The 15,135-nt window shown below is 42.1% G+C and overlaps 1 protein-coding gene across 2 annotated transcripts in view; it reads left to right on the top strand.

Moving 5' to 3' along the window:
- Positions 1-15,135, top strand: part of dnah9 (dynein axonemal heavy chain 9) — a 325,024-nt gene that overhangs the window by 124,202 nt on the left and 185,687 nt on the right. For both annotated transcript variants that reach the window (XM_033044073.1, XM_033044072.1), the window contains exons 40-41: positions 46-148; positions 12,134-12,373. In XM_033044073.1, coding sequence (XP_032899964.1) covers positions 46-148; positions 12,134-12,373 — 343 coding nt within the window. The remainder of the gene's footprint in view (positions 1-45; positions 149-12,133; positions 12,374-15,135) is intronic.

The following is a 15,135-nucleotide window of genomic DNA, read 5'->3' as shown; positions in this document are numbered from 1 at the left end:
TCACCCACTTAAACTAATGTCAAACTAAATGTAATCTTTTACCAGGTACGATCGAACTAAACTTACCCTCAAAGAGATTCATAATGTGCAATATGTTTCCTGCATGAATCCCACATCTGGCAGCTTCACCATCAACCCTCGTCTACAGGTACAATGAAGGAGTTCATTTTGGTTGTTGTTTGCAAAATGGGTTCAATGAAAACATGAGGGGGTAATGGCCAAATCATTAAAACTTCAGAATCACAAGGCTGGTTAAACTGAACTAAACTAAAAACTGGTTAAATTAAACGAAATAGTGGGAGGGAGGGATTGACAAATTGGGAGTATAAAGATGGAGTTAAAGGGGAAGTGAGTACAGGAAAAGTTACAAAAGACTCCTGAATTAATGGGAAGGAAAGTTCGAGAGGGGAGAAGAGAGTAAGGTCAGGGCCAATTGTGAGCGGTGTGAGAGGGGAGGTGAATACCGAAGTCAAAGTGTTGTATATGAATGCGCGAAGTATAAGAAATATAGTGGACGAGTTTGAGGTTCAGTTAGAAATTGGCAAGGATACATGGGAGGTTATCCACTTTGATAGCAAAAACAGGAAGGCAGATTATTATCTAAATGGTGTCAAGTAGGGAAAAGGGGAAGTACAAGGGGATCTGGGGGTTCTGGTTCATCAGTCAATGAAAGTAAGCATGCAGGTACAGCAGGCAGTGAAGAAAGTGAATGGCATGTTGGCCTTCATAACAAGAGGAGTTGAGTATAGGAGCAAAGAGGCCATTCTGCTGTTGTACAGGGCCCAAGTGAGACCTCTCCTGGAGTATTGTGTGCAGTTTTGGTCCCCTAATTTGAGGAAGGACATTCTTGCTATTGAGGGAGTGCAGCGTAGGTTTACAAGGTTAATTCCCGGGATGGCGGAACGGTCACATGCTGAGAGAATGGAGCGGCTGGGCTTGTACACTCTGGAGTTCAGAAGGATGAGAGGGCATCTTATTGAAACATATAAGATTATTATGGGTTTGGGCATGCTAGAGGCAGGAAACCTGTTCCCGATGTTGGGGGAGTCCAGAACCAGGGCCACAGTTGAAGAATAAGGGTAAAGTCACCGGATCACCTACAAAATCCTGGTCCTCACCTACAAAGCCCTCCACCATCTGGCCCCCCCATATCTCACTGACCTCCTCTCCCCCTACCAACCCTCACGGTCCCTCAGATCCATATCAGCCGGTCTCCTCTCCATCCACAAATCCAACCTCCGCAGTTTTGGGGACAGAGCCTTCTCCAGGGCAGCTCCCAGGCTCTGGAACTCCCTCCCCCAACTGATCCGCAATTCCGTGTCCCTCATCATCTTCCAGTCCCGCCTCAAGACCCATCTCTTCACCTCTGCCTATCCTTAGCCCCACGTCCCCGTCCCTTTTAATCTGTGCTTGAATTGCCTCATATTGTGTTTTGAATTGAATTCTGTCTTTAATTTGTGTACTAGTCATGTCTCTACTATTTATTTCATTCCGCTTACATGTTTTTCCTCTACTTGCTAAATTTTTGTAAGGTGTCCTTGAGACTCTTGAAAGGTGCCCATAAATAAAATTTATTATTATTATTATTAAAGTCATGTTGAACGGAGATGAGGATACACTTTTTCACACAGAGAGTTGTGAGTCTGTGGAATTGTCTGCCTCGGAGGGCGGTGGAGGCCGGTTCTCTGGATACTTTCAAGAGAGAGCTAGATAGGGCTCTTAAAGATAGCGGAGTCAGGAGATATGGGGAGAAGGCAGGAATGGGGTACTGATTGTGGATGGTCAGCCATGATCACATTAGAAACATAGAAACATAGAAAGTAGGTGCGAGAGTAGACCACCAGGTCCGTCGAGCCCACACCGCCATTCGCTCATGGCTGAACACTAAACAGACACACTTACCCACAAACAGTAGACACAAGACACAGAACACAAGACACTACCCTCCCCTTTATACCGCTATCACCCCTCTCCACCCCAAGAACCGCGTGATCTCCTGGGGGAGGCAAAAAAACGGATAAAAACCCAGGTCCAATTCGGGAAAAAAATCCGGGAAATTCCTCTCCGACCCCAATCCAGGCGATCGACACTTGTCCAGGAGATCACTCAGGTCTTACTATACTAACCATACCTAGGTCCATATCCCTGCCCTCTCCCCGTAGCCCCTTATCCCCTTGGCAGCTAAAAAACCATCTATTTTAGACTTAAATATATTTAACGTTTCTGCTTCCACTGCTCCCTGGGGCAGTGAATTCCATAAATTAACCACCCTCTGGGTGAAGAAGTTCTTCCTCATCTCAGTTTTAAAAGAGCCCCCCCTTATTCTGCGCCTATGTCCCCTAGTTCTAGTTTCCCCGATCATTGGGAACATCCTCGGTGCATCCACCCGATCAAGGCCCCTCACGATCTTATATGTTTCAATGAGATCGCCTCTCATTCTTCTAAACTCTAAAGAGTAGAGTTCCAGCCTACTTAACCTTTCCTCATATGTCAATCCCCTCATTGCAGGAATTAATCTTGTAAACCTTCGCTGCACTGCCTCCAGGGCTAGTACATCCTTTCTTAAGTATGGACCCCAGAACTGTACACAGTATTCCAAATGTGGTCTCACTAATACTGTGTACAGCTGCAGCAAGACCTCCGTGTTTTTATACTCAATCCCCCTAGCAATAAAGGACAAAACTCCATTGGCCTTCCTGATTGCTTGCTGCACCTGCATACTAACTTTTAGTGATTCATGTACTAATACCCCTAGATCCCTTTGCGTTGCATTACAACGCAGCTCCTCCTCATTTAGAAAATAACTTGCCCTATCATTTTTTTTCCCAAAGTGAATGACTTCACATTTTTTAGTATTAAATTTCATCTGCCAAGTTGTTGCCCACTCACCTAGCTTATCTATATCCTTTTGCAGACTCTTCCTATCCTCCTCATCCCCTACTTTTCCTCCCATTTTTGTATCGTCCGCAAATTTTGATATATTACACTTGGTTCCCTCCTCCAAATCATTTATATAAATTGTGAACAACTGGGGTCCCAGCACCGACCCTTGCGGAACCCCGCTAGTTACCAGTTGCCATCCCGAGTATGAACCATTTATCCCCACTCTCTGCTTCCTATTTGTTAGCCAATCCTCTACCCATGCTAATATATTACCCCCAATCCCATAATTTTTTATTTTTAGCAATAGTCTCTTATGTGGCACCTTGTCAAAAGCCTTTTGGAAGTCCAAGTATACCACATCCACCGGTTCCCCTTTATCCACCCGGGTTGTTACTTCCTCAAAGAATTCGAGCAGATTCGTTAAACAGGACTTCCCCTTCACAAAACCATGCTGGTTCTGTCCGATGAAGTCATGTTTATCCAAGTGCCCCGTTAGTGTTTCTTTAATAATTGTCTCTAACATTTTACCCACCACCGATGTTAGACTAACCGGTCTATAGTTACCCGCCTTCTGTTTACTTCCTTTTTTAAATATAGGTGTTATATTGGCCATTTTCCAATCCACTGGGACCGTTCCTGCCTCCAGGGAGTTTTGGAAAATTATCACCAATGCATCCACAATCCCCACCGCTATCTCCCTCAAGACCCTTGGATGTAATCCATCAGGCCCAGGGGATTTATCCTCCTTCAGTCTCATTAATTTCCCTAATACCACCTCCTTGGTGATCTTAATAGTATTTAGCTCCTCCATTCCTACCGCCCCCTGTTTATCCAGCGTTGGAATATTTTTTGTGTCTTCTATGGTGAAGACTGATACAAAATACTCGTTTAATGCCTTTGCCATTTCCATGTTCCCCACCAACAACTCTCCAGTCTCACCCTCCAATGGACCAACGTTCACCTTAGCCACCCTTTTTCTTTTTATATAGCTATAAAAACTCTTACTATTAGTTTTTATGTTGTTCGCTAAATTCCTTTCATAGTCTATTTTCCCCGTCTTAATTAATCTCTTAGTTATTTTTTGCTGACCTTTAAATGCTTCCCAATCCTCTGCCCTCCCACTATCTCTGGCTACCTTATATGCCCTTGCCTTCAGCCGAATACTATCCTTTATAGTTTTACTGAGCCATGGCTGACTGTTCTTACCCTTACCCCTTTTTTTCTTCATAGGAATAAATTTTTCTTGAAGGTTATACAGTAGATCCTTAAACGTACACCACTGCTCATTTACCGTCTTATTCTTGAGTCTGCTATCCCAGTCAACTTTGATCAGCTCAGTCCTCATACCTTCATAATCCCCCTTATTTAGACTAAGCACCCTAGCCTGAGTTTCAACCTGCTCCCCTTCTATTTGAATATGGAATTCGACCATATTGTGGTCACTTGTTCCCAACGAGTCCCTAACTATGACATTTTTAATTAATCCTGCTTCATTACACAGGACCAGATCCAAGATTGCCTCCCCCCTTGTCGGTTCTGCGACATACTGTTCTAGGAACCCGTCTCTAATACATTCTATAAACTCTTCCTCTAGTCTACCCTGCCCAGTTTGGTTTGCCCAATTAATATGAAAATTGAAGTCCCCCATAATTACAGCAGTTCCCTTTTTACATGCGTCAACTATTTGCAGATTTATGTTCTGACTAACAGCGTCACAGCTATTTGGAGGTCTATAAATTACACCCACTAGTGTTTTTTTCCCCTTGTTATTCTCTATCTGTACCCAAGCTGTTTCACTATCCTGATCCTTCAACGCAATATCCTTCCTCTCTATTGCCGTTATTCCCTCCCTTATTAAAAGGGCCACCCCTCCTCCCTTTCTTTCCTGTCTATCTTTTCTAATTGTCGAGTACCCCTCTATATTTAACTCCCAGTCCTGATCCCCTTGCAGCCATGTCTCCGTAATGGCCACGATATCATAACTATATATACTTAATTGCACCGTTAATTCATTTATCTTATTTCGAATACTCCGTGCATTTAGATAAAGGACTTTCAGGTGATTTTTACTACCCTTCCTTTCCGTTTTTGCCCCTTTTACATCTAGAGCTTTATCTTCACACATTCTGGATCCTCCTGTCACATTTTGATTTTCCGCTTCCCCACTGATACCCTGCTCTATTTCCTCTACCCCTGCCGTTATTACCCCCCTTGATACCTCCCCCCCGCTACTTAGTTTAAAGACCTCTCTACTGCCCTAGTTATATGATTTGCCAGGACCCCAGTCCCAGCACCGTTCAGGTGAAGTCCGTCCTTACAGAACAGATCCCCCCTGTCCCAGTACTGGTGCCAGTGGCCCAAGAAACCAAACCCATTTTTCCCACACCAGTCTTTGAGCCACGCATTCAGCTTTTTAATTTTACGTACCCTCGCCGATTTGGCCCGTGGCTCAGGTAGCAATCCGGAAATTAGTACCCTCGAGGTTCTGCTTTTTAATTTATTCCCTAACTGCTCAAACTCCTTCAGCAGATCCTCCTTCCTCGTCCTTCCTATGTCATTGGTCCCCACATGGACCACGACCACTGGATCCTCCCCCTCCCTCTGCAAATTTCTCTCCAGCACCGCAGAGATATCCTTAACCCTAGCACCGGGTAGGCAACACAGCCTTCGGGACATGTTCTGCTGGCCGCAGAGAACCTTATCTACCCCCCGAATAATACTATCCCCTATCACAACGGCATTTCTTCTAACTCCCCCCTCTTGAATGACCCCCTGATCCACGGTGCTGCAGCCAGGTTGCTCATCCCTCCCACAGCCCCTGATCCCGTCCTCACATTGAGTAAGAGCCTCGATCATGCTCGTCAGGGACAAGGGCTGTGGCTCCTGCCGCATCTCCTCCTGGTTCCCCCTACCTGCCTCGCTTATGGCCACACCTTCCTTTCCTTGCTCACTAACTACTGAATTAGTTAAACTGGTCGGTGTGACCATCCCCTGGCACAAAACATCCAGGTAATACTCCCCCTCCCTGATGTTCCGCAGCGTATGAAGTTGGGTCTCCAGCTCATCAATGCTCATCATTGAATGGCGATGCTGGCTCGCAGGGCCGAATGGCCTAATCCTGCACCTATTGTCTATAGTCTATTGTCTATTGGTGAAGGGGGAAAAGAAGCTGTAGATGGTGGAAAATCTGAAATCTGAACGTAAATTACTGGAGATTCTCAGCAGGTCAGACAGCACTTGTGGAAAGAAGGAGATCTATGAAGAGATGCTGCTTAAAGGGCCTGTCCCACTTGTGCGCCATTTGCTCGTCACGCAGATGGCGCGCAAAGATTTTGTTCAACCCAAAATGCTGGGGTGCCGCGCTCGACTGTGCGTCACAGCCTACGTCACCACGCAGCATGCGCGCGAAATGCACACCATGCACGCATCACGTGCACGTCACGATGTGCGCGTCATGCGTCATGACGCGTAAATGATGTTGCGTAAATGACACGTAAATGACACGCAAGTGGGACAGGCCCTTATCCATCACTTTCTGTCTTCAGATCACAATGCCACCTTGTTGTGAATCTTAATGATTGTTTAGAATTAGGGGTTGTGTTACTAAGGTCAAGCACAGATGCTTGTACAAGGAGATTTAATCTCCACTATCACTCTGCAACTCAGCAGAATAACTTTTTAACTAGCTTCCAGCAGATTTATAAGATCAAAGCCTTCTTGGGCAAGTGGAGAGCTGAAGAGCTGCAAATACTTTCTATTGAAGGTTCAAAACAATCAATAAAGCATATCACTCTTAACGTTGAGATTAATCAGTCCTGCATTTCAATGTGTTTAGATGTTGCACCAGATGACCACAGTGATCGTGGGGACAGAGTTGCTGTTCCCAGATTTACAATATGTAAATCAGTTACTGACAGAGATCTATAAAGCTATAGTCATGCTCTGTAATTTGCAGGATGAACACTAAATTGATTGCTGCATGAAGCTTGCTGAGTGTTGTAATCAATTGCCTATTTTGATCAACAAGTCAAGGTGATGCCTGCTGCTAACTGACTGCAATCATTGCGATTGCATTTTCCCCACCTTCCCTGAAGTGCCAAAGCTAAGATCCATAGCGTAGACTCCAAGGAGATTGAAATGATCAAAAATAAGTAAATCAAGCAGTGACACCGACTTTGGTTTTGAAGGCCTTGAAGCTGCGGAGAAGTTTTGAGATGCTTGGACGGAGAAAGTTTTAGTAATAAAAGCAACACTTTACATTCCGGAAACTCCACAACCTGCAGATTGATGGGAACTTGTTTCTATGGAACTTCTAAATTCCTTTTCAGGTCACATGCCATTACAGCTTGGATATGAATTGCAGTTCTTTCATGAGTGCTTGGTCAACGTTCCCAACCTGGCAGTATTGTGGCAGCTCATTCACCACTTGAAATGTGGTCATTAAAGATTCTGCCCCATTGGTAGTAAATGCTCGACACCCACATCTCAAGTGAATTGGAAGCAAGCCGTGAGGACATTAGTTCATGTGATGGCTGAGAAGATAGATATAGAATTGGAAAAAATCTATAACAGTGAATTAGACCATTCGATCCACATCTATATTACTAAAAGTCTGATCTTGACCACTTCCTGTTGTTCTGTATATTGATTTTAGACAAAACGCTGTCACTTATGGCTGTGATTTTTGGCCACCTTACTCAGAGTACCTCTCCGCTGCGCAGGACAAGAGGATTTTTCCCATCGATGAAAAATAAAAGAGTTGTTAGTGTTTAAAAAAATGTTGAGATTCTCTGTCCTGAAGGCCACGCCCCTTCCAAAGGGACTATAAAACCTGGAAGTGTTGAGTGCCTCAGTCAGTCTCTGCAAGATGGGGGAAGTGAGAGGGTCACGTCTCTCAGTCTGTGCTGTGAATAACACTGAACACATATCTACTAAACTGTGAGTGTGGTTTTACTGCCCTTGAGTGCCTTTAATATGGTTTGAAAATGAAAATGTGGTTGGTTTGAACTAAAGCACAGCAAATGGCTGGTGGAGGTTGGTTTGAACTAAAGCACGATTAAAAGTCTAAACTTGACAACTTCCTGTTTGCACTGTATATTGATTTTAGATAAAACGCCACCACTTACGGCTGTGATTTTTGGCCATCTTACGCAGTCCCCCTCTGCTCATGAGGTGCAGAGGATTCTTCCCATCAATTAAAAATAAAAGTGTTATTAGTGTTTAAAAAATGTTGAGAATCTCTCTCCTGTCAATTACGCCATGAAGTCTATGACCCTTCTGGTGGGAAGGGGGAGGGATTATAAAACACAGAAGTGTGGGTGTGGCTCAGTCTCTGCAAGATGGGGGAGGGGCTCTGTCTGAGCTGTGAATCAACTGAACACACTGAATGTCTACTGAACTGTGAGCATGGCGTTTATGTGGTGTTTATGTGGTTTTATGGTGGTTTCACCTGGCTTGAAATGGTATGAAACTGCATTTGAATTTGGTGGCCTTGCACCCTGCTTGAAATGGTATGAAACTGCACATGAATTTGGTTGTCTTACACCCTGCTTGAAATGGCATGAAACTGCACTTTAATTTGGTGGCCTCATGTGACATGTCACCAGGGTGTCGCCTGTATGGTCGTGGGTAGTCTCCCCAGTTGTCCAAAGAGTCGTAGCGTCTTTCTGATCGCCGCTGGATTTTCAACATGTTGAAAATTTTCGGCCCATAACTCCTCTCTCATATTCCACCACTCAGTTACACACTTGGGGAAATTTATTGTGGCTAATTAACTTATTTAGCCTTCATGTTATTGGAATGTGTGCTAATGCCAAAGCACTTGGAGAAGAAGGTACAAATTCCACATAGACAGCACTGTAGATTAGGCTTGAACCTGGGCTGTTGGAACTGTGAGTCATTCACTCCACCACTAAATCTCTGGAATAAATTAAATTTGCCATTTTTCTGCTCAACTGGCTTGACTCTCGGAAAAGACACTAAGTGCCGGAGCAAGTCAACGAGCCTGGCAGCATCCCTGGAGGACACGGATAGGTGACATTTCGAGACAGGACCTTTATCAAGACTGGTTATCTCTATCTTTATTGACTATCTCTATCCTGTTGAGTCCAAAGCTTTCTGTCTGTCAACCACAGCAAAGACAATCATACTTCAAGGCGAAATGCATTGTTGATGTCAACATAGATGGGAAAATTAGTTTGTTTAGCTAATAACTCAACACATATAAATGAAACATATTCAGGTTCCACCTCATTTGCCTATATGTCCTGAGTGGACCTGCTGCCCACACTTGTAGGTTGTATTGTCCTTTGCAATGTCCCCGATCAGATCTAGATCTCTCGTGCCAAACTTGCTGTCTGTGGTGCTCTGGGCAGCAAGGTTCTGCATAGAAACATAGAAACATAGAAACTAGGTGCAGGAGTAGGTCATTCGGCCCTTCGAGCCTGCACCGCCATTCAATATGATCATGGCTGATCATCTAACTCAGTATCCTGTACCTGCCTTCTCTCCATACCCCCTGATCCCTTTAGCCACAAGGGCCACATCTAACTCCCTCTTAAATATAGCTAATGAACTGGCCTCAACTACCTTCTGCGGGAGAGAATTCCACAGATTCACCACTCTCTGTGTGAAAAAAGTTTTCCTCATCTCGGTCCTAAAAGATTCCCCCTTTATCCTTAAACTGTGACCCCTTGTTCTGGACTTCCCCAACATCGGGAATAATCTTCCTGCATCTAGCCTGTCCAACCCCTTAAGAATTTTGTACGTTTCTATAAGATCCCCCCCTCAATCTTCTAAATTCTAGCGAGTACAAACCGAGTCTATCCAGTCTTTCTTCATATGAAAGTCCTGACATCCCAGGAATCAGTCTGGTGAACCTTCTCTGTACTCCATCTATGGCAAGAATGTATTTCCTCAGATTAGGAGACCAAAACTGTACGCAATACTCCAGGTGTGGTCTCACCAAGACCCTGTACAACTGCAGTAGAACCTCCCTGCTCCTATACTCAAATCCTTTTGCTATGAATGCTAACATACCATTCGCCTTCTTCACTGCCTGCTGCACCTGCATGCCTACTTTTAATGACTGGTGTACCATGACACCCAGGTCACGTTGCATCTCCCCCTTTCCTAATCGGCCACCATTCAGATAATAATCTACTTTCCTGTTTTTGCCACCAAAGTGGATAACCTCACATTTATCCACATTATACTGCATCTGCCATGCATTTGCCCACTCACCCAGCCTATCCAAGTCACCTTGCAGCCTCCTAGCATCCTCCTCACAGCTAACACTGCCCTCCAGCTTCGTGTCATCTGCAAACTTGGAGATGTTGCATTCAATTCCCTCGTCCAAATCATTAATATATATTGTAAATAGCTGGGGTCCCAGAACTGAGCCTTGCGGTACCCCACTAGTCACTGCCTGCCATTGTGAAAAGGACCCGTTTACTCCTACTCTTTGCTTCCTGTCTGCCAGCCAGTTCTCTATCCACATCAATACTGAACCCCCAATACCGTACGCTTTAAGTTTGGATCCAGGAGTCACATCGATTGATCAGAAAAGACACTGCCCCCAAAGCTGGCATTCGTATAATTTTGGAACATATCTTACATTCAGAAATATACAGAAATAATCAAAAATAAAAGTAATAATTTAAAGATTTTGTTTTTTTTCAAATACAAAATATAACCTGAAATCATGGAAATATTTTTAAATAATTTAAAATGTTACAGCAAGCAAAATAATAAAACATTAAACTTTCCTTATTTGTGCCTTTCTTTCTGACCACTGAAAGAAAATAGGCACACCATAGGTCAAGTTACATTTCCGTGTTTGCTCAGGAGATGTGAAATGTTCCTCGTTTAAGTCTGGCGAATATCAGCAATATATACTCCACTGTTAGATACCGTGCAGAATACTGACAGATTCACCATTTGGAATCTGGCATTGATTCTGGAACATTAAATTGGCTGTGTGTATTCTAAAGTCCGCATCTTGCCTCCACGTTCAGGAATCAATACGGTCTCTACTGAACTGCTATAATATACCAGCAGAATTTGGCCATCCTTTGTGCACAAAGAACTGTTGTTTCATCCCACTATCGACTGCGTGTCAAATTATACGTGTTTTGCAGATATTTAAAAAAAAATCAAAATAAACTTTTTTCAGAATAAATAATATATACTAAACAAGAACTGTGCAGAGGTTCTTCCGACATTCTCAGAAGCTGCAATTGCTGTTGAGACTCTTCTTCAGACTGAGAGTTAGGGGGACATTTCTGATCGAGACCCTTCTTCAGACTGAGTTAGGGGCTCCCCAGACTCTCAGTCTGAAGAAGGGTCTCGACCCGACACATCACCCATTCCTTCAATCCAGAGATGCTGCCTGTCCCGCTGAGTTACTCCAGCATTTTGTGTCTATTTTCATTTCCAGCATCTCACTGGTTAAATCAATGCGAAGAGGTGGCATTGGATTTTGGGGGAGAAAGGGTCATACCTAGTACATTATGATTTACATAACCCTATGGCATTCGCAGTTTGAGGAATGGAAGTTGAATGAATGAATTCATTAATAGGTTTATAGGCCAAGTATGTACATATACAAGGAATTTGCCTTGGTGCTCCACTCGCAAGTAATAACACGACATAGAGTAAACCATTAAGAATAAAACATAAAACATTAAAACACTAAGAATAAAACAATATGGTGTAAACATGTGAATGAAATAAAATACCATAGCAAAAGGAGGCTACAGACTTTTGGTTATTGAGTAGAGCTACTGCTCGTGGGAAAAAAATGTTGATTATTTCTGGTTCGATTTACAAAGTTGGATGTTAACAGCCTTGAATAATTAGGATTTTTGCACTAATCAGGCATTGAAAATCAGCACTGACATACTATTGGAGACAAAAGGAAATGCAGACACTGGAACACAAAGTGCTGGAGTAACTCAGCAGGTCAGGCAGCACCTCCAGAGGATCTGGATCCATGTCCTTCAGAGATGCTGCCTGACGTACTGAGTTATTCCAACACTTTGCGATTTGACGTTCTACAATATTCATAAAATCTTGTCCACAAGAAGAAATGTCATATAAAATACAGCTTTGGGTTTTAACACGCCAGTAAATCTTGGATTTAAATTCATCTTATTCATCGTATTTATGTCCAGTACTTTATATTTTGAGTGCAGCTGCCCCTTGTGTATTTTTCCATGTATGACTAAAGATATCCTATTTTATATTGCAGCGCCACTTCTGTGTGTTTGCACTGTCATTTCCGGGCAAGGATGCGCTTGCTACAATCTACAACACCATTCTTTCTCAACATCTAAAGCAAAATAACTTTGCTGGGGTATTGCAAAAATCGACACAACAGCTAATCAACCTGGCACTTGCCCTGCACAGCAAGGTGGCTTCTACATTTTTGCCAACAGCCATCAAATTCCACTACATCTTTAACCTGCGAGATCTCTCAAATATCTTTCAGGTGAGTTCGCTGACATTAAATGATAAATCTTTTTCGCCATTCTGGTGGCCAGATATTCTACCAATAACAAGTCATTTCCCCTTTAGAAGAAGCAATGAATATTAAGGCTGATTCACAAAAATTAATATCATACTTTTATAATAATATATTATATAGAGAATCACCCTCAACAGAAGCACTAAGGGAAGATTGGGAACATGAGCTAATGATAAAGATCTCGAAGGATAGATGGGAAAAGTATTTGATGAATACACATAACTGTTCTATTAATACAAGACATAATTTAATTCAATTCAAATTATTACATAGACTATATTATTCAAAAACGAGGTTGAATAAATTTTATCCAAACGTCTCTCCCAGATGCGATAAATGTTTGTTTCAAAACGCTAATATAACACATTCATTTGTAGGATGTACAAAGTTGAATAAATTTTGGAGCGATATATTTGATATATTTACAAAGCTCTTCAAGTCAAGAATAGAACCCAAAATGGAATGGATTATATTTGGAATAATAGGAGAAGATACCAATTTAAATAAAGACCAAAATGTTTTTTTTAATTATGGGTTAATAATTGGAAAGAAATTGATACTTAAATTTTGGAAAAATACAGCCATACCAACTGTTAAAACGTGGATTAGGAATATGATGGACATAGCACGCCTTGAAGAAATGAGACTCCGACTAATAGATAAATATGACCAATTCTTAAGGAGTTGGTCTCCTTTCATCGACTTTTTGGAATCATGTGATGCAGCGGTACCATAAGGATTGCTGATTTCAGTTCATGACGTGGATAGATCTACATCTCCGAATATAGATTTGAAAAATTCTCTTTTAAGGGGCCTTTTCTTCTATTTCTACTTTCCACCTTTTCTTTTTTCTTTTATTTTTTTATTTTTATTTTTTATATCCACACTTCACATTTTTCTACTTTCTACCATCTATTTTTCCACTCTTTCCCCTTTCTATTGTTTTCTTTTTCTTGTCTTGCTTACTTCCTTCTCATAACATAAAACTAGAGGTTGTACATAGAATGGATTACGGTATGACATAGTTGGCACCTAAAATTAGGTGCCACTGTATTGTTTTGTATTAACTTCTAATAAAATAAATAAATAAATAAAAATAAAAAAAGTCATTTTCCACAGTCCTTGGCAAACCTGGCAAAATAATTAGATGGGCACTTACTGAGTTCCGTCAATAGCTATAAGTTGGGCGGCATGGTGGCATAGCGGTAGAGTTGCTGCCTTACCGCGTCAGAGACCCGGGTTCGATCCTGACCTTGGGTGCTTGTCTGTACAGAGTTTATACGCTCTTCCTGTGACCTGTTGGGCGGCATCATTAGTTTATATTCTGTCTGGCTTGGTGTCAGTCTATGAGAAAAATGCTCTCATTCCCGGTTTTATTCAGTGTTGAATCAAAGGCACTCTAAAATGAATTACAAATCTTTTCCCGCTTGCCTGGGAACAAGCCCAAAAGAATTGCATTTATTATTTCAACCAGTTATCAGTGAAGTCCCCTGGCTGCAATTATAAAGGGGTTAGATTCTGTTCTACTACCTTCATAACACAGATAATAGTAGTTTGACTGGAACAAAATGACAAAAATGGCTCTTTAAACAATTTTTGTTTCATTTGACAGTAAATCAGAAGCAGCTTGGAGTACTAATGATGAAGCAAAATGTTGGCACTTTAAAGTAAAATTTAATTGCTTTTCACTTATCGGATTCTTCTTTTGAAAATGGTCATCAAGTTGTCATGTGTGTTAATTGATGGATTACAGACATTAGTCACAGTGGCTGACATTGTCACTGACAGGCAGCCGGCTCGGAGTGAATGTCTGGGTTTCAGCTGTGATGTGAAACAATCAATGGTGGGAGGAAACTTTTGTTAATCATGTACTTTGGGGCAGGGAATCAAAGTACAGTAAACATTTAAAAAATCAGTCTGAAGAAGGCCTCCACCCGAAACGTCACCCATTCCTTCTCTCCAGAGATGCTGCCTGACCTGCTGAGTTACTACAGCTTTTTGTGTCTACCTTTGATTTAAATCAGCATCTGCAGTTCTTTCCTACACAGTAAATATTAACAGTTGAATAAAATGGAAAAAAAGTACAGTTTGCTGCTTTCGTTTATCAGGTTGGGTAGTCAGGTTGGTCAAAAGTGGCGTTTAAAATTGGATCCAGGGATTAATCGTGAGCTGGGTAAAAGTGTTCTTTAAATTCTAATTTATATGCGGTCATGTTTAACTTAACAATGAGGATTGAAATTTGACATGAATATATAAAATGGCATGATGAAAGATCATAAATAAAAGGCATATGTAAAAGATAGATGGGTAGAAAAGGGCAGATGGAAATCCTAGAATAGCTTCAGTAGTTATGAGGATGCAGAGTCTGAAGAAGGGTCTTGACCCGAAACGTCACCCATTCCTTCTCTCAAGAGATGCTGCCTGTCCCGCCAAGTTACTCCAGTTTTTTTGTGTCTATCTTCGGTTTAAACCAGCATCTGCAGTTCCTTCCTACACGGACTAGAATGGTGATCTGTATAGTCTTTGTTTCCACTCTGCGTCAGTGGGAATGCATGTTAGTGGCACTTTTTAACGGGAGAGAAAAGGATACTGTCCAGGCAGCATTTTTAAGGACAAAGTTCTTCATAGGAAAACAAGATTGTCCTTCAAGGTTCCTTTAAACTTCATAGAATGGCATTCAAATCTTTCACCTGTAAATAGCACCAATCAAATTCTAGTTATAATAA

The sequence above is a fragment of the Amblyraja radiata genome, chromosome 26 (genome assembly GCF_010909765.2).
Source record: "Amblyraja radiata isolate CabotCenter1 chromosome 26, sAmbRad1.1.pri, whole genome shotgun sequence".
Taxonomy (NCBI): Eukaryota; Metazoa; Chordata; class Chondrichthyes; order Rajiformes; family Rajidae; genus Amblyraja; species Amblyraja radiata.
This window is presented reverse-complemented; position numbering and strand designations above follow the sequence as displayed.